The following is a 22,269-nucleotide window of genomic DNA, read 5'->3' as shown; positions in this document are numbered from 1 at the left end:
GAAACACCGCCGCCACGCTGGCTGTGGCTGCGCTGGCCTCCCGCAAGGCCGACTCATCCATATGTGGGCAGAGGACCGGCACCGGCACCACCCTGCTCCCTCTATCCGCGTCTCCCTCGGCCATCTGCCATCGTCCCCGACATCGACGCCTTCATCCCTGCCAGGGCCAAATCAGGCACCTCCGGAGCTCCTGCGGACTGGGTTTCTGCAGCATGGAGCGAGCCCCTACTTGGTCGTCACGGCACTTGATGTCCAGGAGGAGCCGGCCTTGCCCATGTTGCTTCAGCACGCACCCCATTCCCTGGTTCTCATGCTTAATGGTGTGAGCACGTGGGGTTCTACTGCCAATGACGAAGAGGACGATGATGAAGAAGAATTGGTGCCACAAACGCCACAGGTTGCTCCCATGGTCTTTGACTTCACCCTGGTCACTACGACACCGCTTGCTGCCAACGGCTTGGCCATGATTGCTGCTCAGTCGGGTGTAGGATGTGTGCCGGAGGCGTGTGGGAGATGGCAAGAGGTGTTGCCCCGGCGTGGTCCGCGTCGTCCAATGTTGCCAGCCTCGGCAGTGGCTCCTCGCCCCATCCCTGCTTGCATGCATGGTCGATGCTACGGATGCCTCGCTCGTGGGCACCGTGCGGCTGAGTGCAGAGATCCGTTTCGGTTCTCCTGTTGCTTGGAGAACGGTCACCGTGCACGCGGATGCCGCAATCCATGACGTCCTCTAAGCTCGTTGTCGTGCCTTGTTGTGCAGCCATTACTTGGTACCGTGCATCATTCTGCTTCAGCTTCATGTGAGGGTCCGATGAAATCCACGCTCCCATCCAAGGTGCTTCCTCATGGGTCTTGGGTGTCTATGGTCTCTTCTACCATTGACTCGACAACCCAGCCCGATATGTTGTTGCAATCTGCTCTGGCTGATCAGACCGCATTGCTGCAGGGTTGGATGGCGCGGGCCGAGAGCTTTTTGGAGAGAGTAGAGGCTGCTCTGGGAAGGATCACCCTTGTGCCGATGTTGCCGACCCCTCTCACGTCATGCCCTCCTGGTGTGGCCGGTGTTGCCTCCACGGAGGAAGGGAGCCAAGAGCTATATGGATGCTTCTCTTCTTGTGTTAGGGACAACTCATCATCACTATTGACCTTGTCTCCTATGTTGAGTACCAGTGAGGGTGAGCCCATCACCGTGCCCGAGGCTCTAGTTCTCAGATCATGCCTGACCTACGGGAGTTATGTCTGGGCCATGTATCGCCTTTGTCTGTGGAGCGCGTAGAGGTGGACTCTTCGGTGACCTCGTGTGAGGGGTATGTTTCGCCTCTGTCATGTGAGCAACTGGAGGTGCCTGAGTCAATTATGTCAGTGGTTCCCGTAGGGGATGTTGTCGTGTCGGTGATTTCTGTGGCTGATGATGTTGAGGTGGTCGGTATGTTGGCGCCTGACCCTTTGGAGCCCAGCCAGCCGCTCGCCTTTGTGGATCGCGGAGGTTCCGACGTTGCGGTCACCCACTCACACGTGATCGTTGGGAAGGTGGTGTCTGTGTGTGAGGTCGATGAGATTCTCTTCGAGTTAGAGGTTTAGAACTTGCTCAAGCATTTGGAGGCGGCTTGTCCTGGATCTGGCAAGGTGATTGTGGAGGAGGCTCTCACCAAGAGCAAAAGTAAGAAGAGTGGCGGTGCAGGAAAGACGTCCGCAGCTGCTTGATGGATGGTCATCAGTCTCTTCGGTTGTCTTGTGGCCTGATCTGTCTCCATGGTTTTGGTGGTGCTCGTGGTCTTCGGCCGAGGTACTCTCGTTGGGGGTGTCTTTCGATGTACCTGTGTGGAGGTTGGTGGTCGTTATGTGTTGGGTATGATCGTCGGGCTGATTGTGTGCTTATGGGGCTGCATGTTATGTGAGTAGTCCTCATGTGGTAGGTTTGTATCGGTTTTCACCCAGTTTTTTATTAATTAACTGGGCAACTCTCTTCTGCTTAATTAATCAATGAGGAAAATCTTTCACCTCCGCTTCAAAAAATAGAAAAAATAAACATACATGTTCATATACGCCGGATCAGGTCGGGCCGTTTAAACAACTGTCAGGACCCCGACTCAATGCCACATCGATCTAGCATGTAACACCTCATATCACTTTGCGGCCTCACGCACGGTATCCCCACGGGTGTCGCCTTACCTTTGCTCGGGACCGTTTGCGCCTTTTGGCACACGTATATGATAGTGTCGCTAGCATCCATATGATAAGGAGCCCGGGCTGACATGACTAGTCGTAAACCCAAAGTGGCACAAACTTACAGGGACAGGCATCCATGACCCAGCATCGAACGTGTCGGTCATCAGCAAGTGGGTCCGGGCTGTAGCACTGGGCTAGCAGGACTCCGGTAAACCAGGCTGTAGCGGGCTAACAGGGCTCCGGTACTCAGTGCGTGACATTTCCCCGAAGGGACAGACACAGGAACGAAGAAGGACACATGTCGGCCAGCCTAAGTGTTCCGGAGCAGTAGTAAGCTACCATGGCTCAGTGGAAACACTAGGAGACATTTCCCGGTAAGAGAGGCTACTAAAGATAAACAACTAGATAGTCAGATCCCACACATACCAAGCATTTTAATCATACACACAATATGCTCGATATGTGCAAATACAACAAGGCATCACAACATGACTCTACGACACAAGTAATTTATTCAATAGGCTCCGAGGAGCGAGATATTACAAACATGGGTCTCATGACCCAACAATCAGAGCATACAAGTCAAAGCACATGCGGAAGCTTAACATGTCTGAGTACAGACAACTATAAGTGAAAAAGGCCGAGAAGCCTGAGTATCTACCAGATCCTGCCGAGGGCACAAGATCGTAGCTGAGGTAACAAGCTAAACGTCGAAGTCCACGTGGAACTATTAGTGAGACTGAAGTCTCTCTGCAAAAGCATAAATTAAGCAACGTGAGTACAAATGTACCCAGCAAGACTTACATCAGAACTAACTACATATGCATCATTATCAACAAAGGGGATGGTGGGGTTTAACTGCAGCAAGCCAGCTTTGACTCGGTGGCTATCCTAAACTACGACTGCAAGTAACTCTTTTGAGGTGGCGCACACGAGTCCACATATTCACCATATCAATACACCACTATGGATCCACTCCCGTCTCCCTACGAGAACGCCATCCATAGCACTCACGCTTATCTTGCGTATTTTAGAGTATCCACTTTCACTTGTCTATGAACTGTACAGGCAACCCAGAAGTCCTTTACCGCGGACACGGCTATTCGAATAGATCATATTAACCCTGCAGGGGTGTACTTCTTCACACACGCTCTCGCCACTTACCGCCATGTACACCTCGTGTATCTCGGCAACCTTCAAGCGGAAGCCTGGCGAGGGAGTCGGCCACGACCTGACTAACCACACAAGTCTCTTGTCCAGGTTTATCGCCTATTCGGGTTCCATCCGCAAGGAGATCCGGCCGGGGTGTCGCTCACGGCCCCAAACGATGTGTGCAGGGTTCGCAAGCCCACCATCCGGGTGCCACTTGGTACACCGTGCCACCGTGCCTAGTCTGTCCCAAGCCCACCTGTACCGGGTGCCACTTGGTAGACTACTAACACTACCTATAAACACCAGAAACTAGTTGCAACTCCTGGACAGAGATCAAGTTGATTAACAAATCGAGAGAGCTTGGAGCGCCCGGAGCCCAATGTGTGGTAGTAACTGATCATGGATCACAAACACAGAACTCAGTTCCTGAGGACGGCTGCAATGAGACAACCCACCATGTACTCCTACATGGCCTCTCACCGCTACCTTTACCAAATCGTGTTCACACACTTAGTTCACACACAGTAGGACATGTTCACACACCTCTGATTCATCCCCGATGAATCAGACCTGACTCAACTCTAAGCAGTAGCAGGCATGACAAATAAGCATGAAAGAGTAGGCACATCAGGGCTCAAACAACTCCTACTCATGCTAGTGGGTTTCATCTATTTACTGTGGCAATGACAGGTCATGCAGAGGATAAGGGGTTCAGCTACCGCAGCAAGTAACAAATATGTCGTTGTTGTCCTAATGCAGTAAAAGAGAGCAGGAGCGAGAGAGTAGGATTGTATCGGAATGAACAAGGGGGTTTTGCTTGCCTGGCACTTCTGAAGATAACATTGAGTCTTCATCAGTGTCAACGATCACATCATCGGTACAGCGCCTACCGAGGGGGAACAACACCGGCAAACACAGAAGAAACATGATCAATGCAATGCACAATATGATGCATGCTATGACATGGCAATATGAATGTGTTTTGGGCTAATGCATCTAGCAACAGGTTAAATGGGGTTGGTTTGAACACTAGGTTCAAATTCAAACTCCATATGTGAAATTCAAATGTCATTTATATGATTTGTGCTAAACAACAGCTATAAGTTGTTCTAACATGCATGATAATAGTACAGATGGATAGATTGGATTTTTCTGATCATTTTTCATATATAAATTATTTTATTTGGAGTTACGATTGAATTTCTATGAATTTTTGAAGTTTTGGATATTTTCTGAAATAAATAAATCATTTCTGATTTATTTAAAACTCCAGAAAACATTTACTGCGTCAGCATGACATCACCCTGACGTCATCAGGTCAACAGGGCGGGTTCAGGTCAAACCTGACCAGTGGGGCCCACTGGTCAGTGACTCAGTTGGTTAACTGGGTTGATTAGGGTTAAACTAATACTAACAAAAATGTCAGCAGGGCTGGGCCCACATGTCAGTGGCTTAATTAATTAACTAAATTAATTAGTGTTAACTAATCTAACACCTAACTAACAGGGCAATTAGCACTAATTAAAATCCTACACTAATTCAGTCAAAGGCCGGCCCCACATGTCATGGACACAGGGGGGTCCCGCCGTGGTCAAAGTGGGTCAAACCCACCGGCGACATGACGCCGACGAGGCCCGAGACGGCGGCGCGATCCGGAAACGCAGCACGGGCCACGGTTCGGGGCGCGGATGGCACCGTTGGAACCCTGGGCCTCGTCCGCGTCGGCTGGTGCTAGAGGGGTCGCCGGAGACGACCTAAACCGATGGCGGTGTCCGCTTCCGCGGCGGCCGGAGTTCGGGAAAGCGCGGGCGTGGGGCTGCAGCTCGCGTTCGAGCGAACGGAGAGCACAGGCGGTAGCTACGGGGCAGCAGGAGCACGTTGGAGCTACTACGCGAGGCGGAGGTGCTCGGGGGCACGGAGCTCGCCGGCCATGGCGGACGGCGGCTTCGGGCGCTCGCGGGGCAGCGGCTACAGGGCACGCGCGAGAGAGAGAGGTGAGGGGAAAGGAAGAGGGGCTCACGGCGGACTCGCAGAGCAGGCCAGTGTGCTCGGGGACGTCCTGTGTGCGGCAAATCGACGGCGGTGGTGGTCGGAGCCCGAGGTGGAAGACGACGGCGATGGCGACGTTCCAGGCCCTCCCGGCTTGCATGGCTCATCGAGGATGAAGAAGACAACGTGGCGGAGCTTCTGGGGTGCGTCGGGATTGCGTGGGGTGGCCAGTGGCCACGGCTATGGCGAACGGCGGCGACGGGCTCCGCTCGGTGGCTGCGTGCGAGAAACAAAGGAGGGGGGGAAGGAGCGAGGAGAGTGAGAGAGAGCCAGGGGCTGCGTGGCGCTCCGTGGCGTCGTCTAGGAGGGGCCGGGGAAGCAGGAGGTGGCCGGGGAAGCAGGAGGTGGCCGGGGCAGCGTCGGCGCCCGCCACGCACCTGTTCATCCTCCTGGCAGAGGAGGAAGATGACAAGGGGGGGCGCTGGGCCAGTCCTGTTGGGCCACCAGGTGGGCTGCGAGGTGAGCGCCAGGTAAGTGCTCTGTTTTATTTTTTGTTTGTTTTATTTTTTTTTTAAATTTGTTTTGCCGCTGTTTTGAATTTAAAATAATTCAAACAATGCCAAAAACTCCTCTGAATATTTTTATTTTGCTAGATGGACTTTTCCAAAAGCTCATAAAATATTTCAGGGGTATTTGAAATTATATTCTAATTATATGAATATAATTCAAATTCAAATAGCTAATGATTTGAATTCAAAGTCCCAAGATTAAGTCCTTAAAAATGTTCAATATTTTGGTTGGGACCACAACCCTTGCCAAAGATTATCAAACATTTAAGAAGAGCATTTTGAAACAATGAATGAGATTTTAGGGTTTTTGCCCTTCTTTTATTTAAGTTTTTGAGGCTTCCAAATTTCCTCAGTTCAAGTTTCAAAAATTTAAACATGATGCAAACACTAGGCAACACCAGAAGCTAGGGATGTGACAACAACACTGTGAGCCAGGCACGCTCGGCATGAAGTAAAGGAGGGTTGGGAGAGAGAAAAGCACACGGTGCAGCATAATGAATAGTATTTGTGCGTATATATTTACACGAGCAATACTACATCAACGAAACTTTACGGCTGTTTTACGCGGTGCTTTTGAGTTGGCAAACTATGATTGGACTAAGGGGGGAGAGGGGCTCCACCCTCCTGAAAACCAAGGGGCAAGTTTAGTTTGTTGAAAGAGTCGGTTGAAACCCCGTAACAAGCTCGTCGATGTAACATTTTTGTATTTACACTCACCCAACATCCCAAAAAACATCTGCGGATGCTTCGTTGATTCTTCTCAAAGTTACGCAAGAGAGTCCACAACATCTGCAACATATACTAAATTTATATGAGGCTTGCTCGGCCAGACCATTAACATAGACAAGTCGTCGATCACCCTTAGCAAAAACACGAGGAGGAGGGCAAAACATGAGATGATGAATACACTGGATATATCTCGAGAATGGCGAGCTGACATATATTTGGGGCTCTCAGTGCATGTAGACAGATAGAAAACGCGCACATTTGCATATATAAAGGATAAGATTTGGAGACTGGTCCTAGGGTGGAAGGAACAGGTGCTATCCAAGATGGGAAAGGAATTTTTTGTGGAAGTATGCGCCCAAGCGATCCTATCTTTGCCATGACGTGCTTTGACCTCAGTACCTCACCAAATGGTCTTGTGAGAAGCTGAATGCAATGATAAGTAGGTTTTGGTGGGCTCAACAACAGAATGAAGCTAAGGTACACTGGCTAGGATGGGAGAAGTTAACCCGAGATAAACAAGACAGAGGGCTAGGGTACAAGGACTTACATCTCTTTAATCTGTCCATGCTCGCCAAGCAAGGATGGCGCCTGCTAACAGATCCTGTCACACTATGCGCGAGGGTGCTGAAGGCTAGATATTTCTCGGAGGTCGATGTGTTGCATGCTGAACCAAAGTGGGGAATATCTTACACATGGCGTAGCATTCTTCGAGGGATCACAATACTGAAAGAAAGCCTCATCTGGAGAATTGGTAATGGGGAGGAGACGAATATTTGGATAGATCCATGGCTGCCAAGAAATGGGTGTACTAGACCCATCACACCAAAAGGCCAAACCATTCTTCAGAAAGTCTCTGAACTGATCAATCCGTTTACGGGAAGCTGGAATGAAGAACTGGTGCGGGACACTTTCTGGCCAATTGATGCAACTGTGGTGCTCGCAATACCTCTGTATGAAGGCTTTGAGGATCAGTGGGCTTGACACTATGAAAGCAAAGGTCTGTTGTTTTCAGTGAAGTCAGCGTATCATATGCAATGTGAAAATAGCGCAGAATAAAGCAAAGAAGCAAGTTGGGGAGTGCATCCAGCCGACCAGTAAATTTGACTGGTTGGCGATCTGGAAGAGTCACTGTCCGGGCAAGGCAAAACAAATTCTCTAGAGACTGGCACATAATAGTCTTCCTCGTCGCTGTAGCATTGAAAGAAGGGGCATGGAGACTGAAACCTTGTGTCCAATGTGTTCTCGCCAGAATGAGGATAGAGCCCATCTGTTCCTCAAATGTAAAGCTGTCAAAGCATTGTGGCATGAAATGCAGATGAGTGAAGACAGAGAACGTCTATTACTGTGTGAGGGTCCCAAAGATTTGATATCAAAAATTCTCCAAATGCCGGGTGACAAGAGTTTGAAGTGTGTTATGATGCTTTGGACGTGGTGGGATACGAGAAATAAGAAGAATGCCGGAGAGCCCCAACGAAACCAAATTTCAGTGGCCAAAAGGGTGAACGCCTTAGTCCAGAACTGACAAATGCTTGCTCGGAAGGATAAACCAAGTAGCCAAGAGCAGGTTGGTAGAGGAGCAGCACTGAACCAGGACATCCTCCAGATCAACGTGGATGGAAGTATGAAGCAAAATCCTACCCCATGGTGGATGGGGTTTCATAATCAGAGACCATGCCGTCCGGCCAGTTGGTGCTGGCGCTGGACATATGCAGTATGTGAGCGACCCTCTCTATGCTGAAGCTACAGCGTGCCTCCAAAGCTTGTACGCAGCTCAAGGTTGGGGAATGTCAAGGGTACAGGTGCTGTCAGATTCCAAGACCCTAGTACAAGCGGTTACCTCTAATGACTAGTAGAATGCCCGTGCGTTGCTACGGGCGCAGACGCAAGAGAAACATAGATGAACACAAGAGCATAAGTTGTGGTCATCTTTTATCTTCTCCAACAAAATGTAGTCCCTCGGCTTTTCTATATACAGCTAATGTACTTTTATATACATACCATAATTGTGGAAAGACAGCTTGTAAGGCAAGAAATCCACCAAAAATGAAAAAACAAAGGAAGTAAAAAGTTTAGAAAGTTGAACCATCTCAATAAACATAGGAAGAAATATAAAGGAGATAATTCAATAGTCAGTACAAAAGAATAGGTCTTAGCATAACATAAACTATGTACATCCAAATTGCTAGGTAGATCCTCTGGTAGACTACTCCTGCAAGGACGTCCAGCATGCTGCTCCCCTTACTTCTAAACACATGAAGAACTCAACATGTATGTGTTGAATGAAAAGATCCTCATGAAAAGTTAAAATATTCGATCAAGGTTTACCTTTAACTACATCCTTCTTAAATGTCATTCTTTCCATAGGATCTTCACTCTAGCAACATTGTATCATGTAGAGATCACATTTTTCATGACAAACACCCTTCACAATAGAAAATCTATATCAGAGTAGAAATTATAGGTAGCCTTTATGAGAATATACTAATGGTCAGATCGGGTATCAACTTCATCACACTTCCAGCCTTTACCATCATTCCTCATATTGTACATCATCTCATGTGCTTCTCCTTTCCGCTCTCCATTTGCACCTTCCACGCAATGCAGCCATAACCACATGCAGCATGACCCTTCGACGGGTTCATAGACGTTGGTTACACTGCAAGAAAATAATGCTACATTTCGGTATTCCACATAAGTGCTAAAAAGTTAGCTAGGCAGAATGAAAGTTTTCTAGGCTTTTAATCCTTGCATCATGCAACTATTGTCTTTCTATCATATGGCCTAGACAGCATTTAGGATACACACTCAGATATATGGTGTTACCGCAGTCCCAAGATCTAGTTTACTCACTTGTGAAGTGACATGAAACAGGTAGTGTTGGTTTATATGGAAGATAATTCTTTAATGATGTATAAGCTATTGTGTGTGAATTATTTGCAGAATGAAATTCTTTCTAGACAAAGATTGTTGTAACTTTCTCGGAGAAAAATAATTATTATTTGCATAATGAAATTCTTTCCAGACACAGACCGCCGAGCACATGGAGATGGATGTCTCTTACCTCGCAGGGCAGCACCTCTCCCAGGAGATTCCCAAACGATGAAATCCCCCTCGCAACAGGCGCGACGTCGGCCAACATCAAACACCTCGCCGTGTGTTTGCGAAATTTAGATAGCAGCAACAATATCAAAATTCGGCTAGCAGTAGGAGAGCAGTGGTGCAGCACCACATCATCGCTATCTCTCTCGTTCTCCTTTTCACACCCGGTCGAGCCCGTTCCTTTCTTATCTGCCTCCACTTTCTCCCCGACGACCCCACCGGTGATGATCCCGCCACCCCTGCTTCTTTCCCATCGTCGATTACCACGGCTATCATATGGTGCCGGCAGCATGCACCGTTGCTGCAGAGCGTCACCCGGCGGGCACTGAGTGGCTGATGACAACAATGTGCTAAAATATATTTATGCTGGTTACCTGCACAAATTTGAGACCTTTTAAAGTACAATCACCTCAGTACTATAATTTAAGCAGGATTAAAGGATGAGTATAAGAAATCATAGCTGGATCAGTGGTAGTACAAGAATCACAAAAACAAGTCTACATGGATGAAAATTGTGATATAAGTAGCTTACCATGTTCCCGAGGCCCAACATTATGTTGTCATCAGAAGTGCTTCCTGGGACAATCCTCGAGGCCAACAAATTCCTAGGGACAATATGCCTCACCTAAAGATCTATCTTCTTACTCCCTCCGTTTCGAATTACTTGTCACAGGTATGGATGTATCTAGATGTATTTTAGCTCTAGATACATCCATTTCTGCGATGAGTAATTTGGAACGGAGGGAGTACTTATCAGCTGCAACCCAGGCAAGATGAACTCGTTTACTATTGTGACCCTAACATTTTCTCTGAAACATATATCTATCAAGAAGACCCCAAAAAATATAGAAAAATAGGAGCATGAGAAGCAGCACACACATCTTTCCGTTGGGCAGCCTCACATGACTAACAGTTAATATGCATATCAGAATGTAGAACTCCCAAAAGTGCATTACTTAGAAATCACAACACTCCTCAAAAAAAAAATCACAACACGTTAAATCATCTATGGTTTGTATAAACTCCCAAAACTTAGATGCATGTATAACCAGGCCAAAAATACAAATACCATGCATGGTTGCCCGGAACTCACCATGCCCACGCTAGTACTCCTGGCCGTCTCATGCATTCTACTGCTCCTAGTGCGTAGCATAACGCGAACCATAAAACCTACCGCGCAGCGCCTCCCACCGTCCCCGCAGGGTCTCCCGATCATCGGTAACCTCCACCAGCTCGCCGCGCTCCCGCACCGTGCCCTGCAGACGCTCGCCGCGGCGCACGGGCCCGTCATGCTGCTCCGCCTCTGCCGCGTGCTCACCCTGGTCGTCTCGTCCGCGAACGCGGCGCGCGAGGTGCTGCAGCTGCAGGACCACGCCTTCGCCAACCGGTCCGCGCTCGCATCCCACGGCGGCTCCTCTACGGCTGCACGGACATCGCCTTCGCTCCCCACAGCATCTACTGGCGCGGCGTGTGCAAGATCTCCGTGCCCCACCTGCTGAGCCCGCTAGGGTGCGCGCCTACCGCGGCGGGCGCGAGGAGGAGGTGGCCAAGCTTGTCCGGAAGGTGGAGCAGCAGGCACATGAAGGCGGCGACGTGGTGCGGCTGAGCGAGCTCCTGAACGGCTTCACCAAGGATGTGAACGGGCGGATCGTGCTTGGGGTGCGCACCTCGGGCAGGGCCGGGTGGCGCGCCAAGGTGGACGCACTGCTCGGGTAGTTCCACGTCGACGAAAAATTCTCGTCGCTGGTGTGGGTGGCCGCCATGGTCGGGAGGGACGCCAAGGTTAGCAGGGCATTCAAGGGGATTGATCGCATCCTCGTGGAGATCCTCGAGCCCCTGCCACCCCTCTCCCCTCCGCAAAGATCCGCCGCCACGCGTGTTGTTGGGAGGAGAAGGCAGTGACCAACAATGCCCAATCAAGGGAATCCGGATCGAGCCCAGGCATCTACATGGCCTTCCCCACCATCTTGTAGTCCCGTGTGTGGCATCTCACTATGGTGGAAGGAGATGGCGCCGGGCGAGGGGATCCCTCCCAAAACGAAGTGAGGGGAGGCATGTGCCGTCCCGACGTGAGGGGACACCACCGGCGATAGGATTAGGAAGGGCGGGTGATCTCCGTTGGGGTAAGAAGGTTGCGTCGGCCGGTCGAGGTGACGGAGAGGCGGCGGTACATGCCGGTGACGTAGAGGGATGACGGCAATCTGGCATCTGGCAGGGAATCCGGGGCGCCGTTGTGGGTGGAGGCGTGCCGCAGCGGACATGGAGGAACCCTAACGGTGTAGCATGGTGATTCTCGTGGGAGAAAGACGAGGGTTTGTTTCTGTTTCGTTGGCCGTTTTTTTCCTCTATCGCTGTTATTTCCGGTTGCGTGGGTTTTAAGAGGGAGAGGAAAATCGGTGGGGCGAAGAGGTGGGAGGGGAGGCGAATGAACGGAGGGGGCTAGCGGACGGACGAACGAACGTCGTACGGACTGGGCAATTAGGAGTAGAGATCATGATCTGTCAACAAACGGGAATCTATTTAAGGAAATCAGATCCTTTGCTAGTTTAAATTTCACCCATGTGGGTTTCTCTTATTGCCCCAGGGCGTGTAATAAGGTTGCTGACGCTTTAGCAGCATTTGGTGAAGACTCAGGGCTTGTATCAGCTGTGTGGCCGGAACAAGCTCCTGATTTCGTGCATGGTCTTGTAGCCAGCCACATTGTTGAGCTGTTTGGGTAATGGAAAACAATGGTTTTCGTCTAAAAAAACATCCCAAAAATAGCTACAAAATAAAAAAACTAATAAAGAAAATCAAAAATGCAAAAGGAGAAATGCATAAAAACAGGAAAACAAAAAACAAAAACAAAGTGAAGGAGTGATGGACTGGGCTGTACAAATAATTGGGCTTCGGCGTAGCAAATCAATTGGCCCAAATATGTGGTTAGAACACCCCTGAAAAACGAAACCACTAATTAAGTAGCACTCTTTGCAAAGGCCACTCCTCACCTCTCCAGATTGTGACAAGTAGTTCATACATGTGCGTCACTTATCGCAACCTGTGAGTTCTGTTTTTTCGTGGATCCGTTTATTTAAAATGTTTTATCCTTTAAACCATGCGTCTAATGTTGAACCATTTTCACTGTTGAATTCCTCGCGTCGAGATCCAAAACTAAATCCCATGTTCATAGATTTTGAGAAGAAAAAAAATGAACGAAAAAGCCGAAACGGTTGTCTCTCTCATGAAAAGAACGCATTTATTCCGTTTCCGAGAGGCACGGCGCGGAAGCAAACGAAAAAACATGTTTTTTCGCACAAAATGTTTTTTGTCCAATAGCTAAGAAAAACCGGTGAAAAACAAAAACCAGAAAAAGACACATCTAAAAAGACGAAAATGCATGGAAAAAATAAAAATAAAAATCGAAGAAAGCGTCTCTGCGCGATAAGTGGCGGCGGCTGAGAGCGCGCCAGGTGTGACGCTCTGAGCCCGCCCATGTGACCGTCGGAGGCTCCCGAAGAGGTACTTGTTCGTTAGTTGCTAAAAAAAAGTTCATAGAACAGCCCCGTAATAAACCACAGTACAAATCTCATAGCAGAATCAACGGCCAAGAAATCGAGTGACCCAAATTTAAAATTCAGGCAACTTAGAAAAATATAGAACAGAAGTGGTATATAGTAGTATTCTCTTTGTTTTTAGGAACAGAGGGTGAATGTCCTATACAAGCTGCGAGGCAGAGTATCTGCATACCCTGGCCTCTGTAAACACAAGCCCCGTTCTGCAGTAGTACCCTTGCCCCGGGCTGCAGTGTCTGTCCTCCGAGCAGACGCACCGCCCGTCCAGCGCGCACCCGTCGTCCTTGCTGAGCTCCTTGCCGCCGACGACGTCGTCGGACCACGGGCTGTCGAACAGTCCCCGCGGGTCCAGCTGCCGCTTGGCCGCGGCGAACTTGGCCCATCCCAGGTACTTCCCCTGCACGCCCCGGAAGGCCACCATCCTGTTCTTGGCCCAGTGCGGCCGCGCCCCGTGCTTGAAGAACGCCAGCTGCTCCACCTCCTCCCAGACGTCCTGGCTCAGCCGCGCCGCCGATGGGTCCGCCGCGCGGTAGTAGTTGAAGTCCACCACCACTGAGTCCTCCGGCTGCCCCAGCCACGCCTCCGACCTCCGCACGAACCGGACCAGGAGGCCGTTGTAGACGTCCACGCCGCACATGCTGTCCGGGTTGAGGTCGCGCAGCTTCTTCACGTCGAGGATGAAGGACCGGAACCGCGCCGGCGAGAAGATGGCCGTGCTCTCGTAGAAGAAGAGCCCCTTGAACCTGGGGTCCCACGCGCACGCCGTGAGCGGGCTGGAGGCCGGCGGGCGCGCGCAGGAGCCCGACGTCTGCATCTTGCCCTGGAACCCCACGACGGGGTAGCCGGTGAACAGCTGCCCGTCCTTTCGGCGCAGCCCGTTGCCGATCAGCCGCTTCGCCGCGATCTCCGCCGTGGCCATCGCGCACTTGCCCTTCACGTTCCTCGACCCCTCCAACGCGGTCTCCAGCGCCCTGACCCCCTGGGAGACCGCGATGAGCGTGGAGCGGAAGCCGATGAAGTCGTTGACCCCGTCGCCGGTGGCGTTGAGCGGCGCGCGGTCGTCGAGCCTGTACAGGGCCTGGTGCTGGGACGGGTACCAGGCGATGTCGGCGAACTCGTGGCGCGCGGCGTGGTCCGCGAAGTCGTCCTGGAAGGTGGAGTCGTCCCTGTAGTCGTAGGTCACGCTTCTCTTGAACCTCGGCTCCAGCGCCAGAGTGACCTGCAGTTGCGCACCAACAGTATATCTCCCATCATTCCATGCATCAGATGGGATTTGGACATGATGAAACATGAGTAAAACAAAACTTGCAACTGAACATGTGACCTCTTCAGGATGACAATGCGTGCAAGCATGCATTTTTTCTGTCTTTTCAGAGTTGTCGTTTTTTAAAAGGAGGAAGACCCCCGACATCTGCATCTGGGCGATGCATGCAGCCATTTTATTAATTATTCATAAAAGGCCTTATAAAAAAATACAACAGTAAGTCTGAAGCCACCGTCAAGGCAACATCTGTCGCTACTCCTGTCCAGTTGATGAAGGGATGTTGATAGTCCGGGCCTAATACCATAGACCTTGCAGCCAAACCTAACATCTAAGACCTGTGGCTCCAACCAAGCCACTTGCCGAGTATGGGGCACACACCGGTCCGGCATGCTCTCAAAGGCCGCCGCCGCCAACTACCACCACTCCATCTACAGAATTGTACTGACGCATCATCCTTGCCCGGTCTAGCTGCTGTCGACGCCACCACGTCGCCCAACGGCACCGCCTCCCTGCGCTCGAACTGCTGAGCACGCTGCGGTCGCCGCCGGTACCCATCGGCACCATGCCGCCAAGTACCACCAGCCGACACAGCTTGAAGTCTCTGGAAGATCTGTCGTGTGTAGCACCTGCCAACCAGACATGACAAAGCGTAGCACCTGTCGGCCATGCATGACTTGACATCTCCATCGAAACTCCGTGCAAGACGAAGCCGCTCTACATCCTGCCTCTGACTTCCAGCGTTGTTCCACAAACGATGCTCCCAAGAGAGAAACGACACAGTAGTGCCGCCATCGTCCGATCTGGAAAACCAGATCCTAGGGTTTCCCCCAGAGCAGGACGAGTGGGTCGACAGTAGTTACAGAATGCCTTTCATCAAGGTAACGACGCAGACCGCCGCCATCGTCCGCCGTCGGCTCGGTTTTCACCGGCAACTATGTCTCCCTGACTTGCAGCCGGGACTAGATTGCAGATCTCGAGATCTGCTCACCCAGCCTTAGGCCGACCACCTCCGACATAAGAGATGAACACCACCGCCAAGCCCAGGGTCGCCGCCCCAGGTGCCCGCGCGATGCAGATCAAGACCAGGAGCGCCACCGGGATCCGAAGCCGAACCGGAGGTTGAGCGACTGCAACATGGCCGTTGCTGCCGCCACCCGGTGCGACTACAGACCCGCTGCCACACTCCAGCCGTCGTTATCCGCCATCACCGTCAAAAAGATCAAGATCGGAACCGCCACATCGATCTTGAGCAGCTGGCGCGCGAGCAGAAGACCGCCGCCGCCGAGCTGCTCGGGCTTTGCCCTGTCGGCGTCACCGGCGGCGGCGGAGAGGAGAGTGGTGGCGGGGGAGAGGGGGGAGGAGGGAGGCGGGGACGCCCCGGTGCAGCTCGACGGCGCTGCACCTGAGCGGGGGTAGGGAGGAAGGATCCGGCGGCAGCTCTAGATCCTTCAGAGTTGTCGTGTTAGTGTTTTTCTGCTGAAAGTTTTTGCACTGCATTCATAGCGGCAGCAAAGCGTTTGCCACTCAACATTTCGGCGGACAATAGGCAACGGTGTATTAACAACATGTACTACCCCTCTCTCTCTCTCTCTCTCTCGGATTTGGATCTAGATCTGGTGATGTTTCACGCTTCATCTAGTCAAGAAAGCATTAGTGGTTGCCGCACTCAATTGCTAATCGAAGAGTTCGTAGGGCCTTTCAGGGCCACTTGGACTAGTATACACAGGTCATTCCAACTCTCACAGGACCAAAATTGCAATCAAAGAATCCATATTGTTGTCTGAGAAAAAACAGTATACTTGAGTTGATTTATTATGTTACATCTTTCATGTTCCAACTCTCTTCTGACATTTTGTTTACAGGATTTGCCCCCATTTAAGAGATTCTTCATCCGTTTTAACACACTTAACAAAACATATGCCACATATTAGATCTGTTTTTGTCTTCTGTCATTGTGTATCTATGCCAGTACATCATATGTTTCTAAGTACCAAAAGCTCAGAATCAGGGCTTTCAGCTAAATAAAACAAGTCAGCACATACATGAGATTTTCCACAGTACTACTAGCTGTACGAAATAGAACGCCAGAGTACAAATCGTGGACGAAATCGTACTACATGTCAGATTTTACCGACAGGCTAGTGGGACAAGTACAACAAAATGTAGTCCATGCATGAAGTCTGAACTACGGCGCACGCTCGACAATCATTCTTGATCTTTTTCTGAACTCCGCATCTAGGGCAGAGTACAGTAGTGATCAGTGTAGTTCAGAACTAACCTTGGAAATGACCCCGAGCAGGCCGAGCGAGACGAGCGCCGCTGGAAAGAGCGCGTCACCTTTGGCGAGCGGCACCACCCTGGCCCACCCGTCGGCAACTCCGGCGGGCACGACAAGGCTGAGCCGCACGACATGATCATGCAGGGCGCCGCCCTGGCCCCACCACGAGCTGCCGTGGGACCCCGTGCTCACAGCCCCGCCGACGCTCACCCCCTCCCAGTAGGGCGACGCCGGCAGGCTCAGCCCGCTCGCCTCCGCCGCGTCGATCACGGCCCGCAGCGGGGCGCCGGCGTCCGCGGTCACCGTCCGCGCCGCCGCGTCCACCTCCACGCCGGCGTACCTCGCCGTGCTGATCAGCAGAGACGCCGCGCTGCCGTTCCCGCCGGGGCAGGCCAGCTTCGGGATGGTGTGCGCGAAGCCGCTGACGGCCTTGACCCGCATGCCGCCCGCGCTGGCACGCGCGACGGCCGCGACCACGTCCCGCTCGGACGCCGGGTACGCGACGGCCGCCACGGGGCAGTCGGCGCGGTCGCTCGACCACGCGCCGTACGCGTTGGAGAGCACGCAGCCCGCGTCGCCATCGCCGTCGCCGCCGCAGCGCACCGGCGGGCGGGGCGGGACGGAGAGGGCGGCGGGGGCCAGCGAGCCGAGCACGAGCAGGAGAAAAGCGGCCATCATTGTGCGTGCGAGTGCGCGTTGCCTTGGCTAGCTGCCTGTAGAGTGTAGCTCGGCTCTGCTTTTGCTTTCTTCGTGTTGCGGCGGCGGTGGTGGGGAGGCTGCTCCGTCAAGCAATGCGTGTTTGGCTGGAAAGGTTCGCCAGGGTTGCCTTATAAGGATTCGTGGTGCATCGGCTTAAGTTTCTCCTTGTTCGAGTATAAGTATAGCATTTTGTGTGTAACTTTTCTGACCGCCTTTATATACTCCAGTATACAGAGACCTTCTATTAGACCGTCGGTCAGCCATGGTTCCTATAATCCATACTTTGCAATTTGTTATCACCTCCGCCCCCTTTCGAAATATAGGGATTGGCATTTCTAAGGCGAGCTTTTTAAAAATGGTTCAAATCCATGCGAGCCATCATTTTTGTGTGATTCAATGGCTAACATTACTATTACCTCCTGTGAGGTAATATATGTTAAAATTCCCGCAAAAAAAGGGTATGATTGTGCAGGCCTATTAGGGATTTATTTACGTCTACAAATTAGGAAAGAGATTTCTTTTGCGGGTAATTATGGAAGAGATTATAGCGCACTTAAATATTGAGGTAAAATAAGGAAAGAATAAAAATACTAATCAATCCTCGAATATTTATCTTCCTTCTTTCTGAAATGGAACACTTGTATTCCATCTAAGACACGGCAGAATCGCGGGTTACAACGCGGGTTACATCAACAGGAAAATGATCAACTCACAAATACGCTTCACCAACAGCTAACCTTGCACCCATATCCGCCAGCACCTGCGCTGACTTATTGCAACTACGTTCAGTATGGACAATCTCAGCTTGAATAAATGGGGTACTCCCTCCGTCTAGGTGTGTAAGTCACCTTACGAAAATCAAATAATCCCAAAACACTTAGGCACAATACATTAACTCCCTCCTCGTTTCTTGTTTCGTGACATATCAACCAATAAGAGATGTGGTCGTGCATGCTTTCATTGACTTGGGACTACCAAACATGACATGCAGTGGTTATTTCATTGCATGCAATGCTATTAATTAGCAAAAAGACATTAAGTTCTCTCGTTTTCTCCTCCGCCTTGATCGCCGTGAGCAACTTAAGATGACTTATATACCTAGACGGAGGGAGTATTCAGTATAAACTTGGTGTCGCAGAACAGACGACCTAGTGGTGCAAAGTCATAAGAGCTCGAGGTAACAACTTTTTGAAGAATGAGACTGGCAGTTTCAAACGGACATTGGACCTACCCAGGATGAACGGCCACAATAATTGCATGAGATGCTCACTTTTAAGGGGATAGAGTGCCCCTTGAAAGACAAGATCTGGGACAATATTATTCTCAGCAAACATAGAGTTTCCTTTGGCTGGCGGTATGTGGACGAGTGAATACAAGGGACAATATGCTGAAGAAACAATGGAGGATCACAACTCATAATGGTTGCGACTAGTGCTCCGCATCAGAAACCATTTATCATATTATCCTGAGATGCCGATAAGCCGATGCAGTTTGGCACAGGGTCAGTCTGCAACGTATCGCCATTACTTGCCCGAACCTGCAACCCTTCATTTTATCTGAGGAGGCCATGGCCACGCACAGAAAACTCTGGCACGTCCTCTTTCCGGCGAGTGCGGTTGCCCTATGGACTGCCCGAAACGATCTCGTCTTCAGGGCAGAGACATGGACTGAAACTCGGGCTTTCGAATAGATTCGTCAACTTCTTCGTCTCTAGAAGCATAGAGCCCGACGAGATCGAGACTTACCTACTTTGTGTAATTATGTTGATCTTTTCCTCCAAGGCTACACTACTAGGGAAAAGCCTATACACAGAATCTTATCAGCAGCGCGCTTCAAAATAACTCGCTGCTAATTAGCAGTAGCGCGCACAGACGAAACTCGCTGCTGAGACAAATATAGCAGTAGCGCGTCCTCCCAAAGACGCGCTGCTGCTATAATTCCTACGAGGCCACCGCGAGGCTAGTTATAGCAGCAACGCGTTATAGCGACGCGCGCTACTGCTACGTAGCATAGTAGCAGCGCATTTCTCAGATAAGCGCTACTGCTAAGTTTCCTACAAAAATTTAGTCCCACCTCGCTCCGTGAAGAGAGTTTCTACCACCTTAAATATGTTACTTCTCAAACTTTGACAAGCACTTGATCTTCATTGAACTCTATGTGCAGAATTTGTGGCTGCAATATGAGTCTTCACCTGTTCCTAAACCGGTGAGGACTCATATTGACAAATTAGATTGTACACAAAAAGATCGTTGATGATCAATGTATTTTTGATATATTGAACAAAGTCTATTTTTACATGCTGACACGTAGCAGTAGCGCTTTATTATGAAAGGCGCTGCTGCTAGAGAGCGTAGCAGCAGCGTCTTTTCCTAAAGAGCGCTCCTGCTAAGCCATTCATCTCCCCCATCTCCTCCATTCCGATCCACTCACACACACAGCCACTCAATCCTCTCCGATCCGTCTGCGCCGCGCGCCCCCGTTGCCCCTCCTCCGTCTGCGCCGCGTGCCGTCACCTCCTCCTCCTTGCTGGACTCGGTACCGGCCTCCTCCTCCGTCCTCCCTCTCCACTCGCCGCTGGCCGGCCCCTCCTCGCTCCGCCTTCCTCCTCCGTCCTCCCTCGACTGGCCGCGCCGGCCGGCCCCTCCTCGCTCCGCCTTCCTCCTCCGTCCTCCCTCAACTGGCCGCGCCGGCCGACCCCTCCTTGCTCCGCCTTCCTCCTCCATCCTACTCTCTTCTCCCTCCTCGAGTCGCCCCTCCTTCTCCCTCCTGCTCATATGCAACATTTTGATTTAGTTGATATAATTTAGTTGATTTAGTAGGCTAGTTGATTTAGTTGACTTAGAACATTTTGATTTAGTTGATTTAGTAGGCTAATTCATTTAGTTAATTTAGTTGACTTAGAACATTTTGATTTAGTTGATTTAGTAGGCTAGTTCATATGCAACGTTTTGATTTAGTTGATATGATTTAGTTGATTTAGTTCACTTAGAACATTTTGATTTAGTTGATATGATTTAGTTGATTTAGTAGGCTAGTTGATTCAGTTGACTTAGAACATTTTGATTTAGTTGATTTAGTAGGCTAATTCATTTAGTTAATTTAGTTGATTTAAAACATTTTGATTTAGTTGATTTAGTAGGCTAGTTCATATGCAACATTTTGATTTAGTTGATATGATTTAGTTGATTTAGTAGGCTAGTTGATTTAGTTCACTTGGAACATTTTGATTTAGTTGATATGATTTAGTTGATTTAGTAGGCTAGTTGATTTAGTTCACTTAGAACATTTTGATTTAGTTGATCGTTAATCCTTTGCTCATATTGCTTTAGGAAGAATGGCGCCACCACCACCACCACTATGTCGACTGTGCAAGTCAAGATGCGCCAGCGGCCTTACAACTGGCAAGCTGTTCGGCATCTACTTCCAGCCGAGTTTTCGTCATGCGGCGGTAAGAAATTAGATGAAATGTAATAACTATTTTATTTTTAGTGTTGGCATTACTGTATTGTGTCATTTTGCTTATTTTAACAGATCATCCCATGCAATGTGAGGTTGAAATTCAACAAGCTGACAGGAGACACTGTGACATTTGAGGCTCCTGGGGGCCGTACACTATGGAGGTCGAGAAAGGACGCAATATGTCGCAGATTGGAGGAGATGGATGGGTCCGTTTCGTCGCTCGCATGCATCTTACTGGTGGTGAGTTGATCAGCTTCAACTTCCGAGCAGAAAGACCCAAGCTAGCTGTCATTTATCTCAACCTGGTGGAAGATGATGAAGATGACAAAGATGATGAAGATGATGAAGATAATGAGGACCCACTCGATGAAGATGATGAGGACCCACTTCATGAAGCCATCGTAGCTTAAAGAACAAGGCTGAGTGAGGAGGAGGTGTCCAACCTGTGGGACATAATTCCGCCACGTGCTGACTTTGTCGGGGTGCCATTCGTGACCCGCTTGACAAATACCATGGTTGATCGACATGATATGGTATGTGATACTTACAAATGCAAATTAATAGTGTAAATTACTTAGTGTACAGTCCAATGATATGGTATGTTGTGTGGAATCTAGTCGATGATATGTTTTAGTGTAGAGTTCGATCACATGCTTATTAATTGATATGTTTTTCTTATTCAGAAATTGGCAAAGAGCATATCTGTGGGTTATGGTATCGAGCCTGATGAAGAAGGCTCAGCTGGACTACTCCTTACTGCAAGGGGCTTCGTCACAACCTGTACTTACCGCGTGGACACGGACGGTCGCACACACTTAAACTCGGTTGGGTGGAAGAAATTCCTCGATGGCAAGAATCTTCGTGTTGGACAGGCCATCCTAATTACTATCAGGAACACCAACCGCCCAGGCTTGAGGATGATGATTTTCTTCGATATCATCTAGAACTACATATGTGTGTGTGGCTATATCATCTAGAACTACATGTGTGTGTGGCTATATCATCTAGAACTACATATGATGATCGTCGTCGATATCATCTAGAACTACATATGATGATGGCCGTTGATATGACCTTCTGCTTGAGGATGCATATATGTTGGCTATGCATGAAATTGTTATCTAGTACTCCCTTCGTTCCAAATTACTCATCGTGGTTTGAACTAAAACCACAACGAGTAATTTGGAACGAAGGGAGTACTACCGTACCTAGTAATGGTTTATGAATTTGATATCTACTAGCAGTACCTAGTATCTAGTATCTGAAAGGAGAACTGAAAGGGAGGGGTAATGGGAAAATGATGAAAGATATAGC

General features: G+C 49.9%; 1 protein-coding gene across 1 annotated transcript; it reads right to left on the bottom strand.

Annotated features, from left to right (window-relative positions):
- Positions 1-13,274: 13,274 nt before the first annotated feature.
- Positions 13,275-17,597, bottom strand: LOC119321288 (L-gulonolactone oxidase 3-like). Its single transcript, XM_037595039.1, has 2 exons — positions 16,798-17,597; positions 13,275-14,474 (listed from the first exon to the last, which is right to left on the bottom strand). Exons 1-2 carry the CDS (start codon positions 17,473-17,475, stop codon positions 13,398-13,400), a joined length of 1,755 nt encoding a protein of 584 aa, XP_037450936.1. The 5' UTR covers positions 17,476-17,597; the 3' UTR covers positions 13,275-13,397.
- Between the last annotated feature and the right edge of the window lie 4,672 nt (positions 17,598-22,269).

Source organism: Triticum dicoccoides, chromosome 6B, assembly GCF_002162155.2.
Source record: "Triticum dicoccoides isolate Atlit2015 ecotype Zavitan chromosome 6B, WEW_v2.0, whole genome shotgun sequence".
Taxonomy (NCBI): Eukaryota; Viridiplantae; Streptophyta; class Magnoliopsida; order Poales; family Poaceae; genus Triticum; species Triticum dicoccoides.
Note: the sequence above shows the minus strand (reverse complement) of the source record. Positions and strands in the feature narration are given on the sequence as shown.

Bases quoted from the DNA above. Each gene is read 5' to 3' on its own strand.
- LOC119321288 (XM_037595039.1), bottom strand. From the start codon at position 17,475: ATGATGGCCGCTTTTCTCCTGCTCGTGCTCGGCTCGCTGGCCCCCGCC. The intron at 14,475-16,797 runs GTTAGTTCTGAA...GCGCAACTGCAG, and splicing joins TGCTCGGGGTCATTTCCAAG to GTCACTCTGGCGCTGGAGCC.